At 32.9% G+C, this 12,808-nt stretch overlaps 1 protein-coding gene across 3 annotated transcripts in view; it reads left to right on the top strand.

Moving 5' to 3' along the window:
* Window positions 1-12,808, top strand: part of VPS13C (vacuolar protein sorting 13 homolog C) — a 187,272-nt gene that overhangs the window by 98,891 nt on the left and 75,573 nt on the right. For all 3 annotated transcript variants that reach the window (XM_047735663.1, XM_047735661.1, XM_047735662.1), the window contains 7 exons: window positions 1,596-1,732; window positions 3,479-3,635; window positions 4,264-4,343; window positions 4,993-5,052; window positions 5,620-5,782; window positions 7,372-7,488; window positions 8,797-8,900. In XM_047735663.1, the coding sequence (XP_047591619.1) occupies window positions 1,596-1,732; window positions 3,479-3,635; window positions 4,264-4,343; window positions 4,993-5,052; window positions 5,620-5,782; window positions 7,372-7,488; window positions 8,797-8,900 (818 nt within the window). The remainder of the gene's footprint in view (window positions 1-1,595; window positions 1,733-3,478; window positions 3,636-4,263; window positions 4,344-4,992; window positions 5,053-5,619; window positions 5,783-7,371; window positions 7,489-8,796; window positions 8,901-12,808) is intronic.

Here is a 12,808-nt window from a genome sequence, read left to right as displayed (position 1 = left end):
TATGAAGATGTTATTATACATATCTTTTGTTATATTTATGTACTGTCTTCTTTTGGTTTTATAGCCAAGCTTCACAGGTCAGGCTCATTTGTTAGCTTACATTTAGCTGCAGTAACTTATGCCATATTATACCAAATGATTTTCTGAATGGTTGTACCAATTTACCAGCAATGTATGAGACTACTAGTTGTTTCACATTATCCCTGGTCTTTGGTATTGTCAGTAATTTAAAATTAGCCATCCTGGCTGATATGCAGTAGTATTTTTGTGGTTCTTATTTATTCCCTGATTACTAATGAAACTGACACCTTTTCATAGGCTTACTGGCCATTTGGATATCCTTTTCAATGACATGACCATTGAAGTCTATTGACCATTATTTTTATTGAGTTTTTTTTTCTTAGTGATATATTGGAGTTTTTTGTTCATTCTGGATATGAGCCCATTGTTGGTTGTGTTTTGTATGTGTTTGTGTTGATATAGGCATAGATACATCAAACCCCTATGATTTGCTTTTCATTCTTAACGGGTCTTTTATGAGTAGAATTACTTAATTGTAATGAGTTCCAGTATATCATTTTTGAAAGTGTTTAGTGCTTTTTATTTCTTATTTAAGAATCTTTGCCTATTCCAGGAATTATAAATTTGTAAAAGCAAAATATTTGCTAAAATTATTTCCCCTGGATCACACTCTGGAAGAGTGTTGGAATAAGGTGATAGTTAAGAAACCTCACCCTGTGTGTTTCTTTCTCAGAGTTAATAATTGACAGCAGTGGTTTTCGATATGGTTTTCTGGTACAGTTTATGGTATAGGATTCTTGTGTTAGTGATCATAGATAATGTTAATTCCAATAATATTAGTAACTAATGTAATGTTATTGAAGGTTAGTTGAGAGTAAAGGCAATCATGAAACTGAGGAGTTTGGACTCTACCATTTGCCATCTCTGTGATGTTGGGCAATGTCCTGAATCTCTTTGAACCTCAATTTGCTCATCTGTGAAATGAGGACAGTAAAGTTTTTATTCTGAAGTGTTGATAAAAGAATGAAGTGAGACAATCCATATACAGCCCTTAGCATAGCGACCAGCACAGAGGTAAGGACTTAGCAAGTAATAGCTATTATTAGTTTTCTCTATTACAGTTTAGAAAGCAATTTTATTGCATTTCTGAGTACGTGAATTTTAGCACAACAATATCAGTTTCATATAGCTTTCTTTTTGCTTTTTTGTATGGTAGAAGAGATTGTAACCATCCCTCCCATTTTTTTCTTTTCTAGCCTTAACTCTTGTTATCCTCCTCATGATTTAAGCGTATCAAACTCTGTTTCCAAAATCTATCATGATGTGCTATTTACAATTTCCCCACAATCTCTTAACCTTATTCTTGAATGTCTTCTCTGTGTGAGGAGATACTTAAGCTCTACCTGAATGATAACTCCCTTATTAAACCTTTCTTGACCTCCCCATAACAACTTCGTATTCTGTATTTTCTGCAGTATTCTCTAGTTTATTAACATTTGTCTACTTAATGTGACCAGGAATGTTGTGGAAAAAATGTGTGGGTAGAAGTGAAAGAATTTCTTTTAAATCTTTAGGTGAAATTAAAGGGCCACTTGAAACCTCTACAGCAAAACAAGATATACATGCTTCGCAAGTTACTTTAACAGCTGGAGTGGAAGAAATGAGATCTATAGACATCATTAATGTGCTGCTGAATTTTGAAATCAAAGAGGTGTGTAATTTTCATCTGTTTCTGTAAAGTGAATAAATAATAGATAATTGGAATTACCTCTACTAAGACTTATAGATTATTGATATGCATGAAAAAATCTTAACATAGGCTATTAATAATTTGTATGTAGCAGTGCAGTTTGTAGTAAATTTGAGAGTTTATGAAAGATGAGCTCTATTTGAGGTATACAATATTTCACAGAGAACATGGTAACATGTCCTATAACATGCTTTCTAAATGATTGTAGGACACTTGGGGTGTAGCTTGCTTTGGATTCCATATAAGAAAGTCAGGAAAAGGAAGTAGTGACAGAAATCCTTTGCAAATTTTAGAAACCCTTGATAGAACAAACACGGTATATCTACATTTTTTAAGTGTTGTATTACCACTATCTGCTTTCCATCTGCAGATCTTTGAGGAAATATTAAATGGATTTTCCTCTTTTGTATTCACACATTAATATTCATTGCATGTGCTAAGTGCTGAGGATACAAAATTAAAAGTCAAAGACTCTGATTTCTAACAAGAAAACAAACAATTAAAATTTTGGAAGTGCTCCCATTAAAAATGTACCTAAGGAGCTTGTGTCTGTGATGGTAAGGAGGGGGCATCTAAGCAGGCTCAGAGTGTCAGGGAAGAGAAGTGACATTTGAGATGAACCTTTAAGGAAGAGTAAGTAGAGTCTGAGAAAAGGGGATCAGAAAAGGGACTCGGGCAGGGTTAAGGTGTGAGAATATGAGGAAGTACAGTAGATAAAGGGACTTATAAGAACTTCCTGCAAAATCCCTTCATCATTAATAGGAGAGGTTATGTTCTTCCTCTTAGTTAAAAATAATAAACTTTAAAACAAATGGATTCTACTTTTCTTATTGAAATATATGCTTTGCAACTGATTTCCTTCATCTTAAAACTTTACTGTTTTTCTGGTTAATATTAGAGTTACTGAAGATACATAAGCTTTAATAATTAAAACATTGACAGAGGAATCATTCTGTTTGCAAATGGGCTTCATTAACATTTGTGCATAGAAAACCCATAGGCTGCTTTTAATATCATTTGTAATAAATATTATTCCCTGAGGACATGGAAATTAGGGGAAGCAATTTACATTCCCCAAGGCCAATACTTGACACTGTCTGAAGACATTTTTGGTTGTCACTATCTGGGGAGAAGGAGCTGCTGACAAGTGTGAGAGACCAGTGTTACCACTAAACATCCTACAGTGCACAGGTCTGCTCCCTCGCTACAAAAAATTATCCAGCCAAAAATGTCAATGGTGTCAAGCCTGAGAAATCTTACCTTAGGATTAGTATAAAGGTTGACCGTTTATGATATAGACTTCCAGATGAAAGGCTGTCCATCAGAATAGAACTCCTGGTTCTAGGCAGAGCTACTTTGTTTTTTTCAAATTTTACCTTGACAATCACTAGAATATAGTGGCAGTGTTTCAGAAGTCTGTACAAGTAAATATACCTGCTCGGCGGGGAGCCTGCTTCTCCCTCTCCTGCTCCCCCTGCTTGTGCTCTCTCTCTCTCTCTGTCAAATAAATAAATACAACCCTTAAAAATAATTTAAATAAAAGTACCTTCTAATAACACTAGGAAATTTTCCAGACACAAATAGTAGTACACATCTTTACATTGTGTGAATTTTTTTATTATGTTGCTCTGGACAGTTATGAAATTGTTGACTTACCTTCATCATATATTAGTGGAATTGTTTGTGGTAATACTGGGTCTTTTCTAGGTTGTGATTACTTTGATGAAAAAAGCAGAAAAGAAAGGAAGGCCTTTACATGAACTGAATATCCTGCAACTTGGAATGAAAGCTAAAGTTAAACCCTATGACCTGACTGCTAAGGCTTATCTAAAAAAAATTAGTATGCGATGCTTTGAGTTCACTGGTGAGTGTGGAGTATAGTCTGTATAAATTATTCATGTTATAGGCAGTGATCACTACCTTCTTGTCAATAGTAAACACCTTTATTCATGTCACCATAGTTATTTAATTAAATTTACTACCTTGATGAAAAGGAACTTGTAATTTAAAAATTTATTATCTATGTAGTTACCATAAAGTAAGAATATATCTAAATATATATATCTGTATTTAGCAAGAAGTAAAATACATTCAAATCCACTTTCTAACATGCATCAAGCCAACTTTTAAAGTTGCTATGGATGTTTAAAGTTTATAGGAACTCCATGAAGTAACTTTAAGTAAACATATTAAGAATAATCCCTAGTTTACGTATTTCATAGCTTTATTCTTCAGTATATTCTTTCTGATTTATTCAAATGAATAATACCAGTAGTACAAATGTTACAAAAGTTATAATTGACTAGTGCTGGGTTTGGGGGCTTTTTTTTTTTTTTTTTCGAAGTTTTTAATGTTTTTCAGTTTTTTTTTTTTTTTTTTTGTCAAAGCCAGTTTTATTGAAGTATGATTAATATACAATAAAATTCTGTTTTAAAATACATTTGAAATGTTTGAGATACTTACAGGAGCTGCCCTGTGTTTTTTATTTTTAGACTCTGCTGGAGAGCCACTTTACATTATTAACTCTTCTAATGTAACTAAGGAGCCCCTGCTGAAAATGTCACTGACAAAGGTATCTGGTTTCTTCCTAGGATTCTTTAATATCTGAATGTATGAAGTTATGTAATTCTCCCATATTTAATATTTCAATATTTCAATTTCCTCCCTAATATTTTTCATTCTAAAGCCCATTAATTGTAGTGAGTTATGCAAGCATCCAACAATAACCTTGTGAATTACCTTATAATGTTGAATAAGTGAGTGTGTACAAAGTTCTGTGGTAATCAGAACTTTTTTGTTTTAATCTAGATATGCTAGCATTTTCCTCTACCTTTAGCATTTACTCCTAAGTAGGATAAGGAATTTGAGTTTTTGCTTCTATATTGTGAGAGATGAGAAATAGTTCAGTTTTTTGGCACATGCCTCTTTGCTGCTAAGAAATACGTTTTTGGTGTTTTCATAGCATACTTTGAAAAGAAGAGAATATATATATAAGCATATATATGTATGCACATGTATATATATCTATGTATGTGAGTGTGTATGTGTATATATATACTAAATATATATATTATGTATAATATATATAAATTAATATTTATGACATCTCACTAAATACATATATAAATATATATATACACATATATAGGTATATGTATTTTTTTTAATGTTTGAATTCTTAATGTTTTCAACCCAGTGGTTTAATCTTCCACTGTTTCTAGGCAGACAGTGATGGACCAGAATTTAAAACCATTCATGACAATACAAAACAGAGACTTAAGGTAAATATTTTCTAATTTACTATAAGGCAATGTTACATTAATGATTAAATCTATGTTTATAACCTTCCTCTTTCTCCACATCCTTACCAACAAATAATATACTTTTTAAGGGAATTTTATACATGATTATTTGGCTGAGTGCTGATGAAAGTATTAAACATTTGAATTATATATTGGCTTTAGGATTAGAATAAAATTAAGCATGAAGCTAAAAGCATGGCTCAGTACAGATATTGCTTACAATACATTTAAGCTTATATAGTCTGTCTTGGACCCATCTGAAATGTGATTGGCCTAAGGCCTGTTAATACTTCCTACATTCTTTCTAAAAACCCACCAATTAAGGTCAGAGTTAGAGTTGGACATGAGAGGGGGCAGAGTGTTGGTTTATTGTGTGGTTGAGAGTAACATTGTAAGAATGAGTTCTTTAAAAAAAAAAAAAAGACCTTAATTGATCTTTTCTTAAATGAACTATTCTTCAACATATACTTATTTGTATTTGTTGAAGCTTAACATAAAAATGTCACCAGATCTGAAATCTGTCTTTCTAATTGTTCATTATCTTAGGTTTCATTTTCATCCTTAGACTTAGTACTTCATTTGGAAGCTTTACTATCCTTCATGGATTTTTTATCATCTGTTGTTCCATCCTCTGAACCTTCCTCTTCTGAGAAAGAATCTGAGCTGAAACCACTTGTTGGGGAGTCCAGAAGTATCGTTGTCAAAGCTGGTAATTACTTTTGAGTCATGGTCTAATACTTCCTTTCTGAACTTTTAATAATCATATAATAAAATTATATTTTCAAACTAAGACAAATATTTAACCCTTAATATGACAGCTGCTCTGACAGATTAAGTTAGTTTCAAAAGAAAGCAAATTTTATCCCTGTGGTAGGGATAGGATAATTTTGTGAGGGATTTAAAATAAATTTTTTAAATGAATCATGTATTTGTATTTGATTTCACTGCCTATCTTTTATGGAAAATAAAGTACGTACTTTGCATTGATGTCTCTCCAGCCTTCACTTCAGTGCAAGTAAGAACGGAAGAAATTAGAATATGAATACTGTTATGCATAGTACAAAGTCCCATTTCTGTCAGTCATGGAAACCTACCTGGTGCTCAGTGATTTAAAATGCTTTGCAGGGCGCAAAAGGAAGAAGATCATGGAAGAGACAGACTCACTTTGGTTTCTAACCAAAACTGAGTTTAAATCACACACAGCTATGGGCACATGTTCCTCAAGCATATGGCTTGTGCTAGGAATTAGATATGATGTCAAGCTGAGTGAACATGCACCTGTTTTTAAGCCAATGTATTTTAAATTATTTTTCTTTTGTATTATATGATATGAATATCTAACATCTAATAATTTAATTTTCAGACCATTACCTATTTGAATGACATCTGTATTACTGGCATCTTTAAAGCATAAAACTCTTAGTAATATTAGATCTGATATAAAGATCAGATTTTTTTTTTAACCAGGGATCAGAGCAATACTTTCACTATAAACTAGAGTTAAAGAGTTTTATTATTGTCTTTAATGTACTTGCTGTATTAATATCTGGAAATGCTTCTTTATATAACATGCATATATACATACCTGTTCACACACAGTTGAATAAATGAAAGAGTGATGTTTAAGTTCACAATAAACTACAAAAATTATTAATCCAAAGAAACAGTATCCCAGTTATGCTGTATAGTTGATTTTAATGGTTTGATTATATTTTTATGGTTTGATTTACATCTTAAAGGAAAAAAAATCACTGTTATCATTAAGATGATTAAGGACTAATGTCCTGTGCTTTTACAGTATTGCAGGAAAAGGTCTGTTTCCTTCAGGCCAGACAGATCTCTAGAAAAATAAATACTAAATTTATCAGTTAAGACCTGGACCAAAGTAGATTAAGGGAATCCTTTGATTATGATTCTTACACACACACACACACACACACACACACGCACGCACGCACTATAAATTTTTTTGTATTTTTTTTAACTTAGCCCTTTATATTTATGTCTCATAGACCTGGATCTTTTTTTCCACAAGAAAAATTATAGGGAATTTTCCATCTAGCAAATTGTACTTTCAAGGTGCTAGTAAAGGTTGCCTTTATTCTTAAGTTGGAGGGGAATATGCTAGTTTCTGATTGGCATTTGAAAATTAGGTCAAAACCCATATTATATGTTATCTTAATAGAAGCCTTTTTGATTCTTCATAGTTCATAATGTACTTTTTGTGAATTTTACATTATCTAGTCTGTTGTTTCATCTTTGTACTTTGCTAATCACCAGTTTTCTATTATTTTTTAGTATCTGGCAGTACTTCTCAAGATGATGTGTTTGATTTCAAGGTTATAGCTGAATTAAATGCATTTAATATCTTTGTCTGTGATCAGAAGTGTAACACTGCAGATATTAGAATACATGGTAAGTAAAGATATTCCTTGGTGTAGGTAGTTCTCTTTCTTTACATAGACCTCCAGCAAGAGTAAGCTTGTGTATGGTAGATTTCTTAGGAGTCATTGTTTTGTTTGCTTATATTGAAAACTTGCACAAACTTTTCAAAGGTGTACTTGGAAATGTTAGACGTGACTTTCTTATGATTCACAGCTAACATGAAACATTTCTGATGTGTTTTTCAAATTTTAGAATAAATCTAAGGCTTAATTGCTTATGTTCCTTTTGTATTTTCAGAATCATATAACCTTAATTTAAACTGAGGAATTAATATTTACAACACCTCACTAAATAAAGGAAATGTAACTATGTTTATTTCCCTTGTCTTTTGTACATATAGAGCATCAGGCTAGAAGTACCTAAAAGAAATTTTGTAAGCATTATTCACCAACAGCTTGATAAAAGGATAGGTTCATATTATACCATGGATTCTTGAACCAATCTGCCAAGATTCAAGTTTTGATTCAAGCTAATATTTATTAGCTGACCTTGAGAAACTTAACCTTTCTGCATCTTAGTTCCCTATGGAGGTAGTTGTAATAATTATTTATGGGATTGCTGTGCTAGTTATAATAATTATTTGTAGAATTATATGTACATTTACATATATTTAGAAAAGTGGCACATGTAAGCACTTGAGAAAAGATTTAAAAATAAGTACTGTTCAACAAATATTAAACTAAGTATCTATTTCGTGGGTGGCATGGTAATAAGTTGAGCTTATTAGTGGTTCTTAGCTATAGGTATTCTCTCTTACTGAGGAGCTATTTTAGAAATCATTATGCCTTCAGAAATTATGAGAATAACCAAAATATTTTGGAGAGAAAGATTATATTTTAAGTATTTATTGTAGAATGAATATCCATCAAATTATATTCACTTATGCTCAATTATCAAAGCATTAGTTTTCATAATAAATGCTTGTGAGATGGCTGTTTAAGAAACAGTGTGTGTCTTTCTCTATGACCACTCGTGATCTTGTCAATGCATAGGTTATTTGTTTGGAGAGCTGTGATTCTCTTTGAAATTCAGTTTCTTTTGTCTTTAAAATTTCCACTTTTATGTATGAAACACCTGTAACAGTTAAAGATATTGTAACCTTTATTAGGCATCTCATACATAGAAGTGTATGTACGTATGTATGTATGTATTTAATATGTGTAATAGTAATTTTATTCATTATCTATCTTGGTAGTATATTTTTTAACTTGATTAAATACTGCTGAATTGTTTCACTTGGATTGGGTGAAAAGTTTGTAAATGTTATGTTTCCTTTAGGAATGGATGCCTCTATTTCTGTGAAGCCAAAGCGGACTGACATGTTTGCGAGACTTAAGGACATAGTAATTACGAATGTTGACTTGCTGTCCATTCACAAAAAGGTAATTAAAAAATACGTTTCTGGAAAAGGAGGCTGTTCAAGATGGCAGGGTAGGAAGATCTTGAACTCCCCTCGCCTACAGCCATAACAATTCTAGAGCTACAAGTGAGATAATTTTCTCTGAAAAAGTCTTGAAAACTAGATGAGTAGCCCTCCACAACAGATGATAAAAGGGCCACATCGAGATGAGTAGGAGAGGCAGAGATGTAGTCTTGCTGCCATAGCTTGCAGGCACCCTCAGCATACACAGAGATGCCTCTGGAGTGCCCGACTCTGGTGTCTAGGTGGGATTTTGCTTCTGGGCCCCATTGGTCATGTCTTGTTCAAGACCATTCCTTCAATGGGAGAGGTAGCTCTTTCACCTAATACACAGAAACAAACACAGAGAATCAGGAAAAATGAGGAAGCAGAGGAATGTATTCAAATGAAGACAAAGGCAAACCTCAAAAAAAAAAAAAAAAAAAACCCTTCCATGGATCAAAGATAAGTCGTTTTCCTGATAAAGAGTTCAAAGTAATGGTCATAATGATGCTCACCAAACTCAGCAGAAGAGGGGATGACTAGAATAGGAACTTCAACAAGAATATATAAAATATATGAAAGTACCAGATAGAAGTCATAGAGCCCAAGAATACAATAACTGAATTTAAAAAATATACCAGCATATATACCAGGGCTCAGCAACAGACTGAATGAAGCAGAACAGATCAGTGAGCTGGTAGACAAAACAATGAAATTTACACACACAGAGCAGCAGAATAAAAAAAAAATTAAAAAAAAAAGATGATAACTTAAGGTACCTATGAGACAACGTGAAGTAGAATAATATCCACCTTATAGCAATCCCCAAAGGAGAAGAGAGAAAGGGACAGAAAGTCCATTTGAAGAAATAATGGCTGAAAATTTGCTTAAACTGGGAAAGGGACTATCTCAGAAAATTCCAAATAAGATGAACCCAAAGAGTGTAACACTAAAACACATTTTAATTAAATTGTCAAAAATTAAAGAGGATCTTAAAAGCTGCAAGAGAAAAATAACTTGTTAAAGTACAAGGAAAACCACATAAGGCAGTCAGCAGATTTTTAGCCAAAACTTTGCCAAGCCAGAAAATGGCATGACATATTCAAAGAACTGAAAGGAAAAAACTTTCAACTAAGAATACTCTACCTGGCAAGGTTATCATTTGGAATAGAAGGAGAGAGAAAAAAATTTTCAGACAAACAAAGCTAAAGAACTTGTAACGATTAATTGGGATTACAAGAATGTTAAAGGGACTTTTTTCAGCTGAAAAGAAGTGGCACTAACTAATAACAAGAGAGCATAGAAATCTTACTAGAAAAAGTAATTATATAGTAAAAAGTGGATTAACCACTAATTAAAGCTAGAATGAAAGTTAACAGACAACGGGGTGCCTGGGTGGCTCAGTGGATTAAAGCCTCTTCCTTCGGCTCAGGTCATGATCCCAGGGTCCTGGGATCAAACCCTGCATCAGGCTCTCTGCTCAGCAGGGAGCCTGCCATCCCCTCTCTCTCTCTGCCTACTTGTGATCTCTGTCTGTCAAATAAATAAATAAAATCTTAAAAAAAAAAGTTAATAGACAACAGTAGTAAAAATAGCTATGGTTATAATAATTATTTTATGGATACAAAGGATAAGGTATAAAATATGACATGAAAATATAATATTAGGGGGGACAGTAAAAATGTGGAGTTTGGGAATGTATTCAAATTTAAATGTCTGTCAACCAAACAGGCTGTTATCTACATGGGATGTTTTATGTGAACCTAAGGGTAACCACCCAGCGAAACTTATAGTAAATGCACAAAAGAAAATAAGAAAGAAATATAAATAGAACGCTAAAGGAAGCCATCAAACCACAAGGGAAGTGAGACTCCAAAAAGCTGTTAGAGCTAATAAATGAATTCAGTAAAGTTGCAGGGTACAAAATTAACATAAAAAATCTGTTACATTTCTATACAGTATTAATGAACCATCAGAGAATTTAGGAAAACAATCCCATTTACAGGTGCATCACAAAGAACAAAGTATCTTGGGGAAAAATTGCCTAGGAATAAATTTAACCAAGTAGGTGAAAGACCTGTACACTGAAAACTGTAAAACATTGTTGAAAGAAATTGAAGAAGACACAGATAAGTAGAAACATATTTCATGCTCATGGATTGAAATAATTTATATTGTTAAATTGTCCATACTACTCAAAGCATTCTACAGACTGTGCAATTCATATAAAAATTCCAGTGGCATCTTTTATAGAACTAGAACAATTCTAAAAATTTGTATGAAAACACAAAAGACCCCCAAACAGCCAAAATGATCTTCAGAAGGAACAAAGCCAGAGATCTCATACTCCCTGATTTCAAACTATTCTGCAAAGCTATAGTAATCAAAACAGTATGGTATTGGCATTAAAACAGACCCATAGATCAGTGGAACAGACTAGAAAGTCCAAAAATAGACCCATGTATATATGGTCAATTAATTTTCAACAAAAGAGGCAAGAATATATAATGGGGAAAGGATAGTCTTTTCAGTAAATGTGTTGAACAGCTACATGTAAGAGACTGTCATTAAAATGGGACAGCTACATAAAAGCATGAAACTGGACCACTATCTTTATACCATATAAACAATTTAATTCAAAATGAATGAAAGACTTGAATTTAAGACCTGAATCTAATACTCCTAGAAGAAAACATACATGGCAAGGTCCTTGACATTGGTCTTAGCTAAGATGTTTTCTTAGCTCTGACTCCAAAGGCAAGAACAACAAAAGCAAAATTTTTAAAATGTGACCACATGCCACTAAAAAGCTGTATAGCAAAGGAAGCCATCAACATATCAAAAAAGCAGATACTGAACGGGAAAAGATTTTGCAAATTGTGTATCTGACAAACAGTTACTATCTAAAATATGTAAAGAACTCATACAAACTCAGTAATCAAAAAACCAAGCAATCTGGTTAAAAAATGAGCAAAGGACCTAAATAGGCATTTTTGCAAATAAGACATATGGGTAGATAACAGGCATGTGAAAAGATGCTCAACATCACTAATCACCAGGGAAATGCAAATCAAAAGCGTAATGAAATACCACCTTACATCTGTCAGAATGACTTTTATCAAATAAACAAGAAATAACGAGTATTGGTATAGATGTGGAGAAAAGGGAACTCTCATGCCCTATTGGTGAGAATATAAATTGGTATAGCCACCATGGAAAACAATATGGAGGTGTTGTTTATTAACAGTAGAACTTTCATATGATCCAGCAATGATTCCACTTCTGAGTATCTATCTAAAAAAAAAAAAAACAAAAAAAACTAAGTTGAAAAGATACATCACCTCTGTATTTATTGCGGCATTATTTACAATAACCCAGGTGTGGAAACAACTGTAAGTGTCCATCAGTAGATGAATGGATAAAGAAGATGTGATTGATACACACACACACACACACACACACACACACACATACATAATAGAATATTACTCAGCCATAAAAAAGAATGGAATCTTGCCATCTGTGACAATATGGATAGAACTAGGGGGAATTATGTGAAATGACAGAAGTCAGAGAAGGATAAATATGGTATGATTTAATTTATAAGCAGAAACTAAAAACCAAAACAAAACCAAGCAAAAAAACCCCTCAGGCTCATAGTAAATAGAGTAGTGGTTTTCAGAAGAGAAGGTATTGGGGAGATGAAATAAGTGAAGGGGGTCAAAAGGTACACACGTCCAGTTTTAAAATAAGTATGTCATAGGGACGTAAAGTACAGCATGGGGCATACAATCAATGATACTGTATGAACTTTGTATGGTGATAGGTGGTAACTAGACTTACTCTAGTGAGTAGTTTGCAATGTATGCCAATCAAATCACTATGTTG

The sequence above is a fragment of the Lutra lutra genome, chromosome 7, assembly GCF_902655055.1.
Source record: "Lutra lutra chromosome 7, mLutLut1.2, whole genome shotgun sequence".
NCBI lineage: Eukaryota > Metazoa > Chordata > Mammalia > Carnivora > Mustelidae > Lutra > Lutra lutra.
This window is presented reverse-complemented; position numbering and strand designations above follow the sequence as displayed.